At 47.4% G+C, this 21,295-nt stretch overlaps 1 protein-coding gene across 20 annotated transcripts in view; it reads left to right on the top strand.

Annotated features, from left to right (window-relative positions):
* The window catches only part of PTK2 (protein tyrosine kinase 2), a 196,438-nt gene that overhangs the window by 137,939 nt on the left and 37,204 nt on the right, over positions 1 to 21,295 (top strand). For 10 of the 20 annotated variants that reach the window (XM_077271302.1, XM_077271303.1, XM_077271300.1 and 7 more), the window contains 10 exons: positions 1,839 to 1,856; positions 3,129 to 3,185; positions 5,084 to 5,104; positions 6,767 to 6,864; positions 7,360 to 7,444; positions 7,712 to 7,812; positions 10,722 to 10,837; positions 12,415 to 12,515; positions 15,818 to 15,907; positions 17,192 to 17,396. In XM_077271302.1, coding sequence (XP_077127417.1) covers positions 1,839 to 1,856; positions 3,129 to 3,185; positions 5,084 to 5,104; positions 6,767 to 6,864; positions 7,360 to 7,444; positions 7,712 to 7,812; positions 10,722 to 10,837; positions 12,415 to 12,515; positions 15,818 to 15,907; positions 17,192 to 17,396 — 892 coding nt within the window. The remainder of the gene's footprint in view (positions 1 to 1,838; positions 1,857 to 3,128; positions 3,186 to 5,083; positions 5,105 to 6,766; positions 6,865 to 7,359; positions 7,445 to 7,711; positions 7,813 to 10,721; positions 10,838 to 12,414; positions 12,516 to 15,817; positions 15,908 to 17,191; positions 17,397 to 21,295) is intronic. The other 10 variants (XM_077271306.1, XM_077271307.1, XM_077271308.1 and 7 more) reach the window with 3 other exon arrangements.

Genomic DNA, 21,295 nt, shown 5'->3' with positions numbered 1-21,295 from the left:
TTACCGGCAATGCTAAACCTGGCCAGAGGCCCCGGTTAATATCGTGGTCATTGGTAGCAGCTGCAGCCTTTTCACATTTTAACATGCCCTTTTAAAAAGGAACCATCGCCTCGCCTAAAAAATTAAATTTGGTATTTTCTCTTTTTGGAGTCTGTTTTATTCCTTCTGGAAGTTAAGGAATAAATTGGACATCTGGAATAATTGAGGGGAGAAAAAATCATCCAGAACTATTATTTTTGAGCTCACCTGCCACTAGGGGGCGCCGCTGACTTCTGATCTCTTCTGTTGCAGCTGTTGAAATAAAAGTTCTAATTTTGTGAGCTCCCCCTAGTAGTGAATACTGGCGGTATTTTTTTTTTAATATTTGCATAGTTATATTTGTCCACTGTTGCTCCTAATTTCTAGGACAAAGCCATCCACAGTTGATTTAATTAAAGAATTGTCTTAATTGCGGCTTGCGTTTGTGTAAATTAGTTAATATTACGACCCTGAGTTGCCCTTGTATAATGGAGGATGCAGTTGCACTAGATACTCTTGTCTGTATGCAGCTCCCAATGCATTTTGGTGGGGTCCACGTAGTACCACTGTTTTCTTATAGTAACCTCTTCTTGTGGCCTCCCTTGCTGATCATTGCCCCCTCCTGTCCTGCTTTATACTGCCCTTCTTATACTGTTGTCCACCTTCCCACCTTTATTTTGTAGCTTAAATACATGTATTTGGGGCTACAAATCAATTTTGCTATTGGGTTTCATTAAAAATGTTGTATCATTTGCATTCTGTAGCCTATGTCTGTTGTTGGCAGGAGAATGAGTTAACTGAGAATCTGTTAGTGAGCTCATGCTGCCGGCCCTTTTATCTGTGATCTTTTTTTTTTAATTGATCCTCTTTAATGGATTCATGACCACAAAAATAAAGCCTCCAAAAGCAAGGAATAAAAAAAAAATCCCCAGCAAAGATAACCGGCGTCATGTGATGCAATCCCAGGGATTTAGGAGACTCGTGTGGTTGTGATCCTTGCGTCCATTCACATTTCAAGAGCTTCTTGGGGTCTGAAGTTGAAAGTAGAAACAGGCTGCAGTGTAAAGAACGGAGGAATAACAAACAAGTGTATGAGGAGACCACAGCAAGAATCACATTGATTTATACAGGACCCTGCACAGAATAAAAACCTCCATTCTGTACACTGCAGGCTATTCTGTATCTCACCCGCCTGGGAGATTTCCAGTAAAGCTAATGTTTGCTCTCACATCCTATCGCTGACTACTGCTTGGTATGAAACCTAACTATTCCTTACGTTCCTTACAGAGGTGTCATGTTGTCGTCTGTAGCTGCGACCTCCTGTGATTTGTGTGTGTGTATATATATATATATATATATATATATATATATATATATATATATATATATATATATATATATATATATATATATATATATATATATATATATATATATATATATATATAGGTATATAGATAGATATTTAGTGAGTATATATTTTTATCCTCTCTGGTGTACAGATTACAACATGCCTGCTCTTTCCTATGTGTCAGTCTGCACTGTTGTTTTGACATTCTGTTCATGAAGCAGGGGGCTCAGGATGAGTAGTACCATTTATATAGGTGATCATAAACGGGGGACGCATTAATCCCAGACTAACAGGTAACAGCCAGTGCGGTGTTGGGTGGCACTGCCCGCTGCATGCTTTTGTGTCTGATTCCATGTGGAAGCTTCATAACCACTTAACAGCGAAGTGTAATTGTCATTTCTGTGTACGAGCGTTATTTTGTGTTCACGCTTCTCTCCGCTCTTTTCTTGCATGCATCCTGGAACGGCAGAGGAGTTTAGTGGGGACGGTAATATCTGCGCTTTCATCATTTCTTCTTCTGTATGTTTTACTAATAATCTGTGTCCGACAGTAGCAGCCCTCTCTGCACCTAACGCTGGCGGCGCCCCCTCTGCACTGCCCTCGACGCTGGCGGCGCCCCCTCTGCACTGCCCTCGACGCTGGCGGCGCCCCCTCTGCACTGCCCTCGACGCTGGCGGCGCCCCCTCTGCACTGCCCTCGACGCTGGCGGCGCCCCCTCTGCACTGCCCTCGACGCTGGCGGCGCCCCCTCTGCACTGCCCTCGACGCTGGCGGCGCCCCCTCTGCACTGCCCTCGACGCTGGCGGCGCCCCCACTGCACTGCCCTCGACGCTGGCAGCGCCCCCACTGCACTGCCCTCGACGCTGGCGGCGCCCCCACTGCACTGCCCTCGACGCTGGCGGCGCCCTTCTGCATTTGACGCTGGTGGCGCCCCCTCTGCACTGCCCTCAACGCTGGCGGCGCCCCCTCTGCACTGCCCTTGACCTTGGCGGCGCCCCCTCTGCACTGCACTCGACGCTGGCGGCGCCCCCTCTGCACTGCCCTCGACGCTGGCGGCGCCCCCTCTGCACTGCCCTCGACGCTGGCGGCGCCCCCTCTGCACTGCCCTCGACGCTGGCGGCGCCCCCTCTGCACTGCCCTCGACGCTGGCGGCGCCCCCTCTGCACTGCCCTCGACGCTGGCGGCGCCCCCTCTGCACTGCCCTCGACGCTGGCGGCGCCCCCACTGCACTCGACACTGCCCTTACGCCCCCGATGCAGAGGAACAACTGGTATTTAATTATATAGGATTTCTCCTGCAGCTCAACAATAATAGAGAATTAGACCCTTCCCACATCACCGCTCCGACCACAATCCACCACATACAACCACTTAACTTTGCCAATTTTCTACTCCACTCACATCCAAAGCTGTATTTGCATTATTCCTTGCCGATGCCTGAAAGGTAAACTGGCGTCAGCGTTGTGTTTTCATCTTCCCTGATGGCGTCCAGTGCTCCGCTGCCTTGCATTGTGGGCGTTGTAACGTCGCTGTGCTGATTATTTTGAATGCAGATTTGGTTGTGAGTAGAGCATTCTGCATTGCAGAGCTGTGGCAATCATTGCCGATTAATCAGTACTCATAATTGTGGTGAATTAGATCAGATTTACGAGATTGATAGGAATCGCCTGTCTCTCTGGTGTTTGATATTTGCGGTGATTATATTTTTTGCACTTTTTGGAGCATCTGTTAATTTGTTTGTAATTTTTTTTTATTTTGCAGAAACCGATGACTATGCAGAGATTATAGATGAAGAGGATACGTACACCATGCCTTCCAGTAAGTGCTCACGTCCAGCCTATGCTGCCGACATGGGGTCTAGGATGAGGGTCTCCAGCCGATATGTTTCCCACTGTTAGATGACTTGTCTGTGGATATTGGGAGTGGTAGTTCTGGAGTGCCTCGGGTTACAGATCAGCAATGTAGGACCCTTTATTAGGAGTCTTACAGGGGTCCACCTGCAGGCCAGGATGGTTGGAGTTGTAGTTCTGGAGAGCCTCGGGTTACAGATCAGCGATGTAGGACCCTTTATTATGGGTCTTACAGGGGTCCGCTGACGCCACCTGCAGGCCGGGATGGTTGGAGTTATAGTTCTGGAGAGCCTTGGGTTACAGATCAGCGATGTAGGATCCTTTATTATGGGTCTTACAGGGGTCCGCTGATGCCACGTGCAGGCCGGGGGGATGGAGTTGTAGTTCTGGAGAGCCTCGGGTTACAGATCAATGATGTAGGACCCTTTATTAGGAGTCTTACAGGGGTCCGCTGACGCCACCTGCAGGCCGGGGGGATGGAGTTGTAGTTCTGGAGAGCCTTGGGTTACAGATCAGCGATGTAGGACCCTTTATTAGGAGTCTTACAGGGGTCCGCTGATGCCACGTGCAGGCCGGGGGGATGGAGTTGTAGTTCTGCAGAGCCTCGGGTTACAGATCAGCGATGTAGGACCCTTTATTATGGGTCTTACAGGGGTCCGCTGATGCCACGCGCAGGCCGGGGGAATGGAGTTGTAGTTCTGGAGAGCCTCGGGTTACAGATCAGCGATGTAGGACCCTTTATTAGGAGTCTTACAGGGGTACGCTGATGCCACCTGCAGGCCGGGGGGATGGTTGGAGTTGTAGTTCTGGAGAGCCTCGGGTTACAGATCAGCGATGTAGGACCCTTTATTAGGAGTCTTACAGGGGTCCACTGATGCCACCTGCAGGCCGGGGTGATGGAGTTGTAGTTCTGCAGAGCCTCGGGTTACAGATCAGCGATGTAGGACCCTTTATTATGGGTCTTACAGGGGTCCGCTGATGCCACGTGCAGGCCGGGGGGATGGAGTTGTAGTTCTGCAGAGCCTCGGGTTACAGATCAGCGATGTAGGATCCTTTATTAGGAGTCTTACAGGGGTCCGCTGATGCCACCTGCAGGCCGGGGGGATGGTTCGAGTTGTAGTTCTGGAGAGCCTCGGGTTACAGATCAGCGATGTAGGACCCTTTATTAGGAGTCTTAGAGGGGTCCGCTGACGCCACGTGCAGGCCAGGATGGTTGGAGTGGTAGTTTTGCACCAGGCTGGGGATCTTTGGTCCAGGTGGTCAGCCCAATGTAGTGATTGTCGCCAGTCCACAGGGTAATTTTCTAATTGATTGGTGGTTTGGGGGGTTCCCTCCAATCTGCAAAAATTGCAGTTCCGAGCCCCTCGTGTTTCCCCAGCAATTGCACATCCAGTGAGTAGTGTCGGTGCATATGTGCGGCCATTGTCCTTACTATCAGGGTGCTTCAGAGCCCCCGTTCTCTGGATCCCAGCAATCAGCAAGCGTTGGTTTTGTAAAGGGCGAGGAAACGTATCCGCTACAGTAGGGAGTTTAGGATGTTTTTATTTCTCCTGCGTTCATTTTTGTGTGTTATCATATGTCCTCTAGTCACATCCAGAGCTGCATTCACAATTCTGCTTAGCACGAACAAAGCTTTGCTTTCAAATCTAAAAGCCTAGATTGGTGCATCCAATGCACTGGACAATTGAGAGCCGAAGTGATCAGAATTTTGATTCCAGCTCTGGATGTGACTAGAGCAGAAGACATCCTTCATTAATAACTTGACATATTACCCCTCACTGCTGCTCCTGATTTATTGTTCATGTCTTGTATACTGTGCGTCGTGTTAAGGCAGATTTTTCTGTTCCCTTTCTAAATGCTGTTCAGAAAGCTATGGATTAGATGAAGGTAACAGCTCTGGGTGTGACTTGTGTGTGCTGTGAGGTCTGAATAGATGGGTATTACTGTCTTTACATGTGCGTGTGTATATATATATATATATATATACACACACATACATACATACATACATAATACATATATGCCACATTTGTATATCGTATATACACACTTTAAAATGTATAATGCCTGCAGCCACCACTAGAGGGAGCTCACTGCACACTTTTTATGTAACTGTATGCATTAAGCTCCCCCTAGTGGTGGCTGCCGTCATCAAACTTTTATCCATATCCCTTCATCGTACTGTAGAGTGTCCGTCCGGTGTGGGTGTATGGAGCCGGCTCCAGATGTAGCAGATACCAGCTGTATTATAGAGGCGACATCTGACTGTAGCGGCAGCGACCGGAGCTTTGCTCACATCGCTGCTGTTTATCCATTAACCCATTTAAATGGCTTGGCTGCTGTTTCGGGACTGACCTCCCCTGTCATGTTCCCAGGGTGCTGATGTGATGCCAAAAGAAAGCCCCCACAATGGCAATGAAGCCCACTTGGCGGCCATTGGGGGAGCATCATATTTACTATATACTGCAGAAGTCAAATATCATCATATATAGATCAAGCGACCAAAGATTCTAGGCCCATAACAGGGACTAAATATAATAAGTGAATGTGGAAAAATATTTTTTTAAAGATCTATAAATAAAATAATAAATCACCGCTTTTTTTTTTTATTATTATTTAAAAAAATAAAGAAAAAATCCAGCATATAAAATTATGTACCATAAACGCCATATAGTAATAAAAAAAAACAACCTTTTTTTCACTTTTTTTTCCACTTTTTTTTCACTTTTCCCTAAATAAATTCAATAAAAGGCATTGAAATTTTCTATATACCCTAAACAGGTATCGGGAGAAATGTTCGCGCACTCTAAAAAATGAACCCTCACGTAGGGGATTTTTTGTACATAGCTTTTTAAATATATATATATTTATAATTTTGATTTTATTTTATTTTTTTTGTGCAAAAAAAATATATTTTTATATAACTGACATTTTTTAGAAATAATATAAATATACTTTTAATGTAATTGTGACTTTTTGTAAATATACATTATATGACTTTTTTGTATTTACAAAAAATGTCTATATATATATATATATATATATATATATATATATATATATATATATATATATATATATATATATATATATATATATATATATATATATATATATTGTGTGTGTGTATATATATATGGTATGTATATTTTTTTTTAAAACAAAAGTAAAAAAAAAATAAATACAAGTTTGCTGTCGGCGTCATTGTACTAATCTGGAGGGTCATGTTACTGTGTCACTTTCACCGCATAATGTTAACACAGGGCTCCCACCTTCGCGCTGCTCTCATGATCAGTGACTGCTTCTGGTTCGTTGTTACCAGTCCTCACATGTCAAAAATTAATATTTCCATTCACTGGCAGCCGGCAGAGATACTGAGAACAGTGAGGAATTAATGTAGGAAGTTTCAGAACTTTTTAAGAAAATAAAATGGACTCAATAAAGTGTTGTGTGTAGTTCCCGATGCGATCCTGCGTCCTTAGCATGTGTGCTGTGTACTGATAACGGGCTGTGCGTCACCTCTGTTACCGTTTACCTGTCTCTCACCAGCGGGCGACTACGAGATCCAGAGGGACCGGATTGAGCTGGGGCGATGTATAGGGGAAGGACAGTTTGGAGATGTGCACCAGGGGGTCTACATGAGCCCGGTAAGTGGATGATGGGGCTTGTAGCACTCGTTCCGTGATGGGAGCGCTGCTCCTGCAGTCTTAATTCAGCTACATAACCAGTCACCTCCTCTTTAGATTTAGGAAATGCAGCTTTTGTTTTTCTGGATTTGCTTTGTTTCGTTAATACTTGAGTAATATAAAAACATAAGACACTGTTACTTTTCACAGCTGAGGGTTTGGTGCAGGTGTATCCAATAGACATTTTCTCTGATTTGTTACAATGTATCAGTGCAGGTTAAATGCATCACCAGGCGCAGGGACGCGACTGGAACAAACCTCAGTCCTGAGAAGCATTAAACCAGATGTAAACGTGTTCTTGAAAACGGCTACCACTTCCTATGTTTATTAGCAGTTTGGCAGATATATTTTTTTTTTCTAATTATGTGATTTGTATATTCTATTTATATTTAAAAAAAAAAAAAAAAAATTTAAAAAAAGTCACACCCTGCTGAGAATCTGTTTCACCTCCCCCAGGAGAATCCGGCCATGGCGGTCGCCATCAAAACGTGTAAGAACTGCACATCGGACAGTGTGAGGGAGAAGTTCTTACAAGAGGCCTGTGAGTTTGGGGTTTTGTGCAAGGTTTTTTTGGGGGGGCTGATAACAGGGAACAATTGCTTGTATCCATCTGCTCCATATTCAGTATTTCACCAGCTGACAATAATAACTGGTTTGTTCCCCTGTCCGCGCTCCGTACATACAGCGATGATTCTCGGTATTCTCCGCAGTCACCGACACCGTGTTACTGTTCTGTCACCTGAGAGTTCCAAGTTCCTGCACTTCTAGGTTCTATCAGTTAATTGATCGGCGTCTTCTCTCCCTGCAGTAACGATGCGCCAGTTCGATCATCCGCATATTGTCAAATTAATTGGAGTCATCACTGAGAACCCAGTGTGGATAATCATGGAGCTGTGCACCCTGGGAGAGGTAAGCGGACGTGGGCTCCTCACAGGCGTTATAGTCACTACACAGGAACGTGGGCTCCTCACAGGCCTTATAGTCACTACACAGGAACGTGGGCTCATCACAGGCGTTATAGTCACTACACAGGAACGTGGGCTCCTCACAGGCGTTATAGTCACTACGCAGGAAAGTGGGCTCATCACAGGCGTTATAGTCACTACGCAGGAACGTGGGCTCATCACAGGCGTTATAGTCACTACACAGGAACGTGGGCTCATCATAGGTGTTATAGTCACTACACAGGAACGTGGGCTCATCACAGGCATTATAGTCACTATGCAGGAACGTGGGCTCATCACAGGCGTTATAGTCACTACACAGGAACGTGGGCTCATCATAGGTGTTATAGTCACTACACAGGAACGTGGGCTCATCACAGGCCTTATAGTCACTACACAGGAACGTGGGCTCCTCACAGGCGTTATAGTCACTACACAGGAATGTGGGCTCATCACAGGCGTTATAGTCACTACACAGGAACGTGGGCTCCTCACAGGCGTTATAGTCACTACACAGGAACGTGGGCTCATCATAGGTGTTATAGTCACTACACAGGAACGTGGGCTCATCACAGGCCTTATAGTCACTACACAGGAGCGTGGGCTCATCACAGGCCTTATAGTCACTACACAGGAACGTGGGCTCATCACAGGCCTTATAGTCACTACACAGGAACGTGGGCTCATCACAGGCCTTATAGTCACTACACAGGAACGTGGGCTCATCACAGGCGTTATAGTCACTACACAGGAACGTGGGCTCATCATAGGTGTTATAGTCACTACACAGGAACGTGGGCTCATCATAGGTGTTATAGTCACTACACAGGAACCTGGGCTCCTCACAGGCGTTATAGTCACTACCCAGGAACGTGGGCTCCTCACAGGCGTTATAGTCACTACACAGGAACGTGGGCTCCTCACAGGCGTTATAGTCACTACCCAGGAACGTGGGCTCCTCACAGGCGTTATAGTCACTACACAGGAACCTGGGCTCCTCACAGGCGTTATAGTCACTACCCAGGAACGTGGGCTCATCACAGGCGTTATAGTCACTACACAGGAACGTGGGCTCCTCACAGGCGTTATAGTCACTACACAGGAACGTGGGCTCATCATAGGTGTTATAGTCACTACACAGGAACGTGGGCTCATCACAGGCCTTATAGTCACTACGCAGGAACGTGGGCTCCTCACAGGCGTTATAGTCACTACACAGGAACGTGGGCTCATCACAGGCGTTATAGTCACTACACAGGAACGTGGGCTCATCACAGGCCTTATAGTCACTACACAGGAACGTGGGCTCCTCACAGGCGTTATAGTCACTACACAGGAACGTGGGCTCCTCACAGGCGTTATAGTCACTACACAGGAACGTGGGCTCATCACAGGCGTTATAGTCACTACACAGGAACCTGGGCTCCTCACAGGCGTTATAGTCACTACCCAGGAACGTGGGCTCCTCACAGGCGTTATAGTCACTACACAGGAACGTGGGCTCATCACAGGCCTTATAGTCACTACACAGGAACGTGGGCTCCTCACAGGCGTTATAGTCACTACACAGGAACGTGGGCTCATCACAGGCCTTATAGTCACTACACAGGAACTTGGCTCATCACAGGCGTTATAGTCACTACACAGGAACCTGGGCTCCTCACAGGCGTTATAGTCACTACCCAGGAACGTGGGCTCCTCACAGGCGTTATAGTCACTACACAGGAACGTGGGCTCATCACAGGCGTTATAGTCACTACACAGGAACGTGGGCTCATCACAGGCGTTATAGTCACTACACAGGAACGTGGGCTCATCACAGGCGTTATAGTCACTACACAGGAACCTGGGCTCCTCACAGGCGTTATAGTCACTACACAGGAACATAGGCTCATGACAGGCGTTATAGTCACTACCCAGGAACGTGGGCTCCTCACAGGCGTTATAGTCACTACACAGGAACATAGGCTCATGACAGGCGTTATAGTCACTACACAGGAACTTGGGCTCATCACAGGCGTTATAGTCACTACACAGGAATTTGGGCTCATCACAGGCGTTATAGTCACTACACAGGAGCATGGGCTCATCACAGGCGTTATAGTCACTACACAGGAGCATGGGCTCATCACAGGCGTTATAGTCACTACACAGGAGCGTGGGCTCCTCATAGGTGTTATAGTCACTACACAGGAACGTGGGCTCATCACAGGCGTTATAGTCACTACACAGGAGCGTGGGCTCATCACAGGCGTTATAGTCACTACCCAGGAACGTGGCCTCATCACAGGCGTTACAGTCCCTACACAGGAATGTGGGTTTGTAGACATTCGAGGAATTGCTTTTTGTGAAATATCCTAATGTAGTTTTTGTATAAAACCCAATTCCCAGATTCACATCAATGTTATGGTTCCCCAGTACCTGACAAGCTCACTATAAATGGAAAACCACAAAATGCTAGAAGACCTGTACGGATCCTGAGCTATGTCCTGTATTGTACTCCAGAGCTGCACTCACTATACTGCTGGTGCAGTCACTGTGTACATACATTACATTACTGATCCTGAGTTACATCCTGTATTATACCCCAGAGCTGCACTCACTATTCTGCTGGTGCAGTCACTGTGTACATACATTACATTACTGATCCTGAGTTACATCCTGTATTATACCCCAGAGCTGCACTCACTATTCCGCTGGTGCAGTCACTGTGTACATACATTACTGATCCTGAGTTACATCCTGTATTATACCCCAGAGCTGCACTCACTATTCTGCTAGTGCAGTCACTGAATGGGGTAATGCATCACTTACAGAGCACTTGCTCTTTGTTAATGTTCATTATTACATTTCTCATGTTTTCTCCATCCTCAGCTGCGATCGTTCTTACAAGTCCGAAAATACAACCTGGATCTGGCGTCGCTCATCCTTTACGCCTACCAGCTCAGCACAGCACTGGCCTATCTGGAGAGCAAGCGCTTTGTACATAGGTGAGAGCATAGATCCTCGTCATCTTTCTCTGCTAATTCACGTCCTGCCAATACCACAGGATCAGGAGGTGCTGCTTCTCCCCGTGTCTTCGAGCGGCGTCCTCCCCGTGTCTTCGAGCGGCGTCCTCCCCGTGTCTTCAAGCGGCGTCCTCCCCGTGTCTACGAGCGGCGTCCTCCCCGTGTGTTCAAGCGGCGTCCTCCCGGTGTCTACGAGCGGCGTCCTCCCCGTGTCTACGAGCGGCGTCCTCCCCGTGTCTACGAGCGGCGTCCTCCCCGTGTCTTGAGCGGCGTCCTCCCCGTGTCTACCAGCGGCGTCCTCCCCGTGTCTACGAGCGGCGTCCTCCTCCGTGTCGTCGAGCTTCGTCCTCCCCATGTCGTCGAGCGGCGTCCTCCCCGTGTCTACGAGCGGCGTCCTCCCCGTGTCTACGAGCGGCGTCCTCCCCGTGTCTACGAGCGGCGTCCTCCCCGTGTCTACGAGCGGCGTCCTCCCCGTGTCTTGAGCGGCGTCCTCCCCGTGTCTACCAGTGGCGTCCTCCCCGTGTCGTCGAGCTTCGTCCTCCCCATGTCGTCGAGCGGCGTCCTCCCCGTGTCTACGAGCGGCGTCCTCCCCGTGTCTACGAGTGGCGTCCTCCCCGTGTCTTGAGCGGCGTCCTCCCCGTGTCTTGAGCGGCGTCCTCCCCGTGTCTACCAGCGGCGTCCTCCCCCCGTGTCGTCGAGCTTCATCCTCCCCGTGTCGTCGAGCGGCGTCCTCCCCGTGTTGTCGAGCGGCGTCCTTCCCGTGTCTACGAGCGGCGTCCTCCCCGTGTCTTGAGCGGCGTCCTCCCCGTGTCTACGAGCGGCGTCCTCCCCTTGTCTTCGAGCGGCGTCCTCCCCGTGTCGTCAAGCGGCGTCCTCCCCGTGTCGTCGAGCGGCGTCCTCCCCGTGTCTTCGAGCGGCGTCCTCCCCGTGTCTTCGAGCCCGGGTCCTCGAGCGGTGTCCTCCAGGCTTCCTCAGTGGTGTACAATCACAAGCCAATACTGACCCCTGCTGGTCACTGATTCTTTTTTTTTTTTTTTTTATATATATATAATTTCTTTTTATGGAGGTTTTATAGGACATGTCGCAGTGTGTCGATACCGGTTATATGTTGTTTGTTTTTTTGTGTTGTATTTTACCATTTTAAACAGCAGTCAGTGTGATCTCCGTTCCCGGCCACTTGAACAGGTGGTTAGCGGTCAGTACACTGACATGTGAATACTCGCCTTACCGGTCTTCTGACCCTTTACCCAACCTTCCCTTATCTCTGTCTGACCTGTTTAATGGCCTCCAGCAGTGGCCTGATGTTTTCCTGATATGACCATTTCAGATAATAATTGGCTGCAGTGGTCACCTGTGCTGTCAGGTCACAGCTGGTAGCAGCCGTAGGACTAGGGAAGCCTCCATTGTCATTCTCCATAGCAGTGAATGGAAACTGCGGGGAGCACCAAAAATTCTTTCACGTCCTCTGTATACAGCTTACACCCGTTCTGTATACAGCTTACACCCGTTCTGTATACAGCTCTTGACCTGTATATTAACGCTGCCTCCTTATTTATCAGGGACATCGCAGCGAGGAACGTTTTGGTCTCGTCTTCCGACTGCGTCAAGTTAGGAGATTTTGGTCTCTCACGATATATGGAGGACAGTACGTACTACAAAGGTAAGGAACGTGGAGGAACCCCGGAAATAGGAAGGTCTGCAGATAACCAGAAAGCTTTTCTGTTTCATTTCTTCACCGTCTATAAAATCTCTGCTTGCTGTCAGTTAATTGGAACAGACTCTGAATACCTTTAGAAAGCTGCCGACAGCCCGATATCTGGAAGGGGAAATGTTTCTGGGCACTGTCAGCAAGCGGAGATATTGAAAATATTGAGGAAATGAAAATGTGAAGTACCGTATATACTTGAGTATAAGCCGAGAATTTCAGCCCATTTTTTTAGGCTGAAGTTGCCCCTCTCGGCTTATACTCGAGTCATTGTCCCAGGGGGTCGGCAGGGGAGGGGGAGCGGCAGCTGTACAGGTCCTTCTCAAAAAATTAGCATATAGTGTTAAATTTCATTATTTACCATAATGTAATGATTACAATTAAACTTTCATATATTATAGATTCATTATCCACCAACTGAAATTTGTCAGGTCTTTTATTGTTTTAATACTGATGATTTTGGCATACAACTCCTGATAACCCAAAAAACCTGTCTCAATAAATTAGCATATCAAGAAAAGGTTCTCTATACGACCTATTACCCTAATCTTCTGAATCAACTAATTAACTCTAAACGCATGCAAAAGATACCTGAGGCTTTTAAAAACTCCCTGCCTGGTTCATTACTCAAAACCCCCATCATGGGTAAGACTAGCGACCTGACAGATGTCAAGAAGGCCATCATTGACACCCTCAAGCAAGAGGGTAAGACCCAGAAAGAAATTTCTCAACAAATAGGCTGTTCCCAGAGTGCTGTATCAAGGCACCTCAATGGTAAGTCTGTTGGAAGGAAACAATGTGGCAGAAAACGCTGTACAACGAGAAGAGGTGACCGGACCCTGAGGAAGGTTGTGGAGAAGGACCGATTCCAGACCTTGGGGAACCTGAGGAAGCAGTGGACTGAGTCTGGTGTGGAAACATCCAGAGCCACCGTGCACAGGCGTGTGCAGGAAATGGGCTACAGGTGCCGCATTCCCCAGGTAAAGCCACTTTTGAACCATAAACAGCGGCAGAAGCGCCTGACCTGGGCTACAGAGAAGCAGCACTGGACTGTTGCTAAGTGGTCCCAAGTACTTTTTTCTGATGAAAGCAAATTTTGCATGTCATTCGGAAATCAAGGTGCCAGAGTCTGGAGGAAGACTGGGGAGAAGGAAATGCCAAAATGCCTGAAGTCCAGTGTCAAGTACCCACAGTCAGTGATGGTGTGGGGTGCCATGTCAGCTGCTGGTGTTGGTCCACTGTGTTTCATCAAGGGCAGGGTCAATGCAGCTAGCTATCAGGAGATTTTGGAGCACTTCATGCTTCCATCGGCTGAAATGCTTTATTTAGATGAAGATTTCATTTTTCAGCACGACCTGGCACCTGCTCACAGTGCCAAAACCACTGGTAAATGGTTTACTGACCATGGTATTACTGTGCTCAATTGGCCTGCCAACTCTCCTGACCTGAACCCCATAGAGAATCTGTGGGATATTGTGAAGAGAAAGTTGAGAGACGCAAGACCCAACACTCTGGATGAGCTTAAGGCCGCTATTGAAGCATCCTGGGCCTCCATAACATCTCAGCAGTGTCACAGGCTGATTGCCTCCATGCCACGCCGCATTGAAGCAGTCATTTCTGCCAAAGGATTCCCGACCAAGTATTGAGTGCATAACTGAACATTATTATTTGATGGTTTTTTTGTTTGTTATTAAAAAACACTTTTATTTGATTGGACGGGTGAAATATGCTAATTTATTGAGACAGGTTTTTTGGGTTATCAGGAGTTGTATGCCAAAATCATCAGTATTAAAACAATGAAAGACCTGACAAATTTCAGTTGGTGGATAATGAATCTATAATATATGAAAGTTTAATTGTAATCATTACATTATGGTAAATAATGAAATTTAACACTATATGCTAATTTTTTGAGAAGGACCTGTATAATAATACTCACCTGCTCCTGGCGCGGTCCCTGCAGGTCCCTGGTTCTCCAGGTGCTGGAAGCTTCTTCCTGTAGTGAGTGGTCACATGGTACCGCTCATTACAGTAATGAATATGGACCCCACTCCACTGCCATAGGGGTGGCGCTGCATATTCATTACTGCAATGAGCGGTACCATGTGACCACTCACTACAGGAAGAAGCTGCCGGCGCCGGAGAACCAGGGACCGCGCCAGGAGCAGGTGAGTATAACACAGTGCTCGATATTCACCTGTTCCCTGTTCCACCGTCAGCCGCCGCTGCGTCTTCCCCGTCCTCTGCAGTGACGCTCAGGTCAGAGGGTGCGATGACGCGATTAGTGTGCGCAATGACGCGATTAGTGTGCGCACCGCCCTCTGCCTGAACAGTCAGTGCGGAGGACGGGGAAGAGACAGCGACGGCCATCGGTGGAACGGGGAGCAGGTGAATATAGCAAGTGCCCGGGGCCTGAGAGCTGAGTATGTCATTTTATTATTTTGTTGTTTTTTTTAATCGCAGCAACATCATATGGGGCAAATGTCTGTATGGAGCATCTTATGGGGCCATTATTGACCTTTATGCAGGATTATATGGGGCATATTTTAATATGGAGCATCTTATTGGGCCCATCATGAACTGTATGGAGCATTATATGGGGCTCCTGATACAATATAGTTATTCAAACACTTAACCTACTGATGTCTCAATTAATTTTACTTTTATTGGTATCTATTTTTACTTTTGACATTTACCGGTAGCTGCTGCATTTCCCACCCTAGGCTTATAGTCGAGTCATTAAGTTTTCAGTTTTTTGGGGCAAAATTAGAGGGGTCGGCTTATACTCGGGTCGGCTTATACTCGAGTATATACGGTATATTAAATGCTCTCAGTACTTGGTCGGGGCTCCTTTTGCATCAATTACTGCATCAATGCGGCGTGGCATGGAGGTGATCAGCCTGTGGCACTACTCAGGGGTTTTGGAAGCCCAGGTTGCAGCTTACAGCTCGTCTGCATTGTTGGCTCTGGTGTCTCATCTTCCTTTTGACAATACTCCATAGATTCTCTATAGGGTTAAGGTCAGGCGAGTTTGCTGGTCTGCACTTACATCTATACCTTTTTGAGTTCGGATCAGGGGAGCTGCGGTCAGTCCAGGTGTTGCTGTCCGTATACGCCCTGTGAAATGCACCGAGTTTATGTAGTGCTGTGTTGTTGTTTTTTATTATATTGGTGTTTTGTGAACACTTTTCCCACTTTCTTTTCTTTTTATCCCAGTTGCAAAACTAACAGCTAATTTTTTTTTCTATGTTCTTCAGCTTCCAAAGGTAAACTACCCATCAAATGGATGGCTCCAGAGTCCATTAACTTCCGGCGTTTTACCTCTGCGAGTGATGTGTGGATGTTTGGTGAGTGGACATCCTTTTTCCTGGGGGAAAATCCAGTGTACTCAAGGCACAAAAAAAATATATGTATATATTTTATTTATATATAGATATAATATATCTATAAATAAAGAAAACCAAATCTTATCCTATGCAGCTGCATGAAGCCCAGGTTACTCTGTGACCTTTTAACTCCAGGTGTTGGTTTTTTTTCTATAATTTGTTCTTTTTTGTTTTGTATCCGTGACCTTCGCTCTTTAGTTTGGTATCACCAGATTTGCACTGACCCGCAGAACTAATTTATGTTGGTTTTTTTTATTACTACACAACAGAAAGTTTGTTGCCATATTCTGAGATCTATTTTTTTAATTATTGTTATTACTTACAACTTTTTAATCATTTTTTATGTTCTACTATTTTCGAGAGATTTGGCATTTAATGCGTCAGTCTTTACGATGGGCGAACAGGAATCGGGTGAATTTATTAAGAGGTGCAGGACACCATGAATTTGGCACACTGTATCACTGGTTACTTCACTCATTTAGAGACAGGAGCAACCCTTCTGGTGTAACGTCGACACTGCTGATGAATTTGACAGGCGGATGAAGTCATGTCCTGAACCGCCCCAGCTCTATTTACCAAAACTGTCGCACCAACTGCAAAAGTCGCAAAACTCAGCGTTGTCACAACTTTTTATTATTTCTGGCGATACCAAATAGGTCTTGTTTACTTTTCAAGAACTACAACTCCCAGCATTGCCTGACAATCCCCATTGAAAAATTCTGTAATTTTTCTAACTGGGGTTTTCAGTTCTATCCCATTTCCATACTTCTGCTTGCTGTTTATGAATATGAACGCCATTGCTTAATCAGTACAGAAATAATACTTCTCGCAGCTGAGACTTTGTTACAATTGCATCTAGTCTTACAGAATCTGATTTGTGAGAAGAGTATTTTTTTTTTGTCTTTAATTTTTTATAACCGTCCAAATAAAAAAAAAAATGTCAGGACCTGGTTCAGCGGCCACGACTGTAGTCTGTGCCCCGTCCTCCGGTTGATTAGTAGTTGCAGAGTCTTGCGTGTGTCACACTATGACGATGTCTCATCCGGAGAGGCGTCAGGGATGCTGCAGGTAGGAGAAGCTTCGCAGGGCTCAGACGTGGCCACTGGACCAGGATCCTACCAATGCTTTATCTCCGAATAGTCCAGAATATCTCGGAATCCGGCACCTTTCTAATCCTGTTTATGCCAGATGGATAGAATTTTCTGTGGATGATGAGGGTTGTGATTTTTTTATTTCTTCCTCCAGGTGTGTGTATGTGGGAAATCTTAATGTATGGGGTGAAGCCTTTCCAGGGGGTGAAGAATAATGATGTGATCGGACGGATAGAGAACGGCGAGCGCCTGCCCATGCCGCCCAATTGCCCCCCGACACTCTATAGCCTTATGACAAAGTGCTGGGCGTATGACCCCAGCCGGAGGCCGCGGTTTACAGAGCTCAAAGCACAGCTAAGGTAAGAGACCACCCTGTGGGCTGGCGGACCACCCTGTGGGGTAATGGACCATCCTGTGGGCTAGCGGGCCACCCTGTGGGCTAGCGGGCCACCCTGTGGGCCAGCGGGCCATCCTGTGGGCTAGCGGGCCACCCTGTGGGCTAGCGGACCACCCTGTTGGGTAATGGACCATCCTGTGGGCTAGCAGGCCACCCTGTGGGCTAGCGGGCCATCCTGTGGGCTAGCGGGCCACCCTGTGGGCTAGCGGGCCACCGTCATCAATATAACAAAGGTGAGCGGTGCCACTGGCATTAGGACCACCACATACCTGCCTTGGCAGGTGCACAAGAAATAGGAGATACCTGACGCTCATGGGGTCGTACCACCAGCAGCACCTCTCCCCTCCAATGCTCAAGTGCACACAGCCTTATAACCCCTTTATAAAGTGATTTTTATTTATTTTTATTTTTCCTTTTAGCAAATTTTAGATTTATTGGACAATAACAATTGGTTCTCCGACTTTCTACTTGTCCTTCTGCTTCGGTTTTGTACCATTTTGAATATCTGCTAGTTTTCAGTGAATATGGACATTTTTCGGAGCCCAGAACCTTCCCAGACCTCCTTCATCACTTTTAGGGTATGCGCACACGTCCGGAAAGTATGCAGAAATTTCCTGAGAAACTCGGGAGGTTTTCCGCAGGAAATCTGCACGCGTTTTTATCGCGTATTTTTCACGTTTTTTTCCGGAGGTTCCCATTACAATAATATAGTGGGAAATCCGCAAAATTAATGAACATGCTGCGTATTTTTCCGCATGTGTTTTTTTTTTTTTTTTTTCGTGGAAAAATGCGCAACATGTGCACAAAAATTGCAGAAACCATTATAAATGATGGGATGCATATGTATGCGGTTTTTAAGTGTTTTGGTTGCCAAAAAACGCGAAAAATCCAGAACGTGTGCACACCACCTTAGTATTTAATCCTTTTTCTTCACTGACTGTAAACAGGGAGCACGAGTACAATGAGAAATTGAAGCATCGGGCGTCTTTGTAGAAAGTTTTTCGGACTTTTCATTACCCAGAGATGAACCTTTATTAGTGGTGTTTGGCGCTGCCCATGATGCTGTCTTTGCCCCCGCCTCCCCACACCGCGTATATTCCTATATAGATGGTCAGATCCTCCTTATAGACGCGACATCTAACCACGGCGGCCGGCCGCCACACGGGTAGATCTATACGCCGGTTTCCCGTCATGGTGCTGGATTAAGTATTAACAGGACGAGAATAAAGGAGCGCTGCACTACTGAGATGCCGCAGGAGACCCCAAATATGACCCCACATATATAGAACCATCAGCTGTAAAAGAGTTGTTTTTTGTGGGGGGGGGGGGGGTTTCTGCTTTTTTTTTTTTTTTTAAGCCTAAAATATTCTGAAAATTGGGGGCAAAAATTCCAAGTACGAAAAAACATGATTCAGACATTATTTATTTGTTTGTGTTTTGTTGCCATTTTCTGAGACCCGTAACTTTGATTTTCCTTTCAGTCTAGCTTGTATTTTTATTGATACCATTTTGGATTACATAACATGATTTTTTTTTTCTTTCTATTTTTAATGCATTTTTGGGCCGAGTTGAGGCGACCATAAAACTAATTCGGGCCTATTGATTGATTATTTATGCTTTTACGCCGTTTACTATATTGTCTAAATAATTTTATATTTTGATGGTACTTCTGCCCGTATTACTAAAATTCAGGCGACCCAGATTTTTATTTTTATTTCTGGTTTTAAACTTGTTTTCTTTTCAGACTCTTCTTTTTGTAGTCCCCATGCTTCTGATTCATTGCTTGGTCTACATAGTTTTATACCATAGTATTGCAGTATAAGGGAAAATGATGGTCTTCTGATTACTGGGGTTCACAGCAAAGCAATATGGCTACGACAGGGGCTTTCTGCAGACCCCAGGCTGCACGGTGCTGACACACACCATAACGGATGACTGCTGCAAATTAAATGGCGCCGTCAGTAATTGACATCGGTATTGAAGTGGTTAAGCAGCAGTCGGTGCTAGCTCTGGTCGCTGCTGTTAGTGGCAGGTGCTGGCTGTATGACACTGCTGCCGCCTACACTGTAGTACATCTTGTACCGGGAAGGCTTTAAAGGTTAATATCCCATTGCGTATGCTTTGTGCAGGGGGACCCCCAGACTCCAAGGTATATAGCACGCACATGCTACATTGGGGTCACATTTAATGAATCCAGGACGTCTCGTGAGACCCGTAACCATTGACTACGGCGTCTTCACGTGCCCTGTTTATCTGGGATCAATGAGAGTCCTGTGCTCTCCCCGTCCTTCCACGAATGAAGCCTCTTGTGCGATGTCTGGAGGACTCTCCCGCCTGAAGATCCACTTGTTCTGTTGACCGCTAATTAGCGCCCTCGGCGGAGGTCACGGGTATACGCTTGGGAGACGCTCCGTCCACCTCTCGGATTCCGAGACTGTATTATAGTTACATGCTGCATACGGGGCAGCGGCGTCACCCACGTCCTGCCTTCAGTCCCATACTGGTAAGTTTTGGGAGTGATAGAGGGGGCAGTGCTGTCGTTATCGATGGGGGAGGGAGTGGTACCTTACAGTATGTTTCTCCTTCCCCACATTGGGGGACACAGGACCACTGTGTCCCCCAATGAGAGGCTTGGAGAAATGGATTTTACACAAAAAATCCTGGTTTTGTCTGCTTTCTATCTCTCCTTCAGTTCAAATCTGTGATCAGTGACTCCAGCTCTGTTACACTGTCTGTTGGAATCTGCGGTGGTCTGAAATCCTCCTCCTGTCTCGTCAGAGGAGAGCGACGTTATCCTGTGCTCTTCTGTGTGTGCACAGCTATGACTCTAGTTCAGCGGCATTGTCCATCGGATTCGAAAGCAGTTTAAAGTCCTCTTCCTCTCTTATCAGAGGCTCCTGATACTGCACCCTGCTTTACACTGCAGCTTTCCTTCTTCTGATTTGGCTTTGATGTACAGCTCAGCAGGATTGTCCATAAATAGAGTGCCTCGGCCCGTCTCCTTGGTCTCGGCCCGTCTCCTTGGTCTCGGCCCGTCTCCTTGGTCTCGGCCCGTCTCCTTGGTCTCGGCCCGGCTCCTTGGTCTCGGCCCGGCTCCTTGGTCTCGGCCCGGCTCCTTGGTCTCGGCCCGGCTCCTTGGTCTCGGCCCGGCTCCTTGGTCTCGGCCCGGCTCCTTGGTCTCGGCCCGGCTCCTTGGTCTCGGCCCGGCTCCTTGGTCTCGGCCCGGCTCCTTGGTCTCGGCCCGTCTCCTTGGTCTCGGCCCGGCTCCTTGGTCTCGGCCCGGCTCCTTGGTCTCGGCCCGGCTCCTTGGTCTCGGCCCGGCTCCTTGGTCTCGGCCCGGCTCCTTGGTCTCGGCCCGGCTCCTTGGTCTCGGCCTGGCTCCTTGGTCTCGGCCCATATGGCTGATCTGAGCACTGTTTGGGGGGGTATGACGAGGGTCTGTGGCGGTAGTAGAGAGCGCCCCATGTATAGATGAATATGTTATCAGGACCTTCGCCGTCAGTGACTTTCTTACTCCATTTTTTTTTGCCAAGAAACCGTCCTAAAGCGAGTCTTGTTTGTAGCTAAAAATATTGCGTTTGGGAAAATGTTACGACGATTATCCTAGTGACGGGGGAGGGAATTATTCAGCAGCTGGAGACGAGAGGCCAGCGATCTCCCATGGCTCGGGGGTCCCCCGGCTATTTATATAGTGTGGGGGAGGGGCGGCTGCACTCGGACGTCTCTCATCTGCTCCCTCCTCAGTTGATACTTTTGAAAAGTTTTCAAAAACTTCTGTGCCCTTATAAGGAGACGTCCAACGGTCCAGAATCTCTGATAATTCAGCGGTATGTTACTCGCCCTCGCCTCCTCACCGCTGCA

This window comes from Ranitomeya variabilis, chromosome 6 (genome assembly GCF_051348905.1).
Source record: "Ranitomeya variabilis isolate aRanVar5 chromosome 6, aRanVar5.hap1, whole genome shotgun sequence".
Taxonomy (NCBI): domain Eukaryota; kingdom Metazoa; phylum Chordata; class Amphibia; order Anura; family Dendrobatidae; genus Ranitomeya; species Ranitomeya variabilis.
The sequence above is the reverse complement of the archived record's forward strand: the minus strand, read 5'-3'. Positions and strand labels throughout refer to the sequence as shown.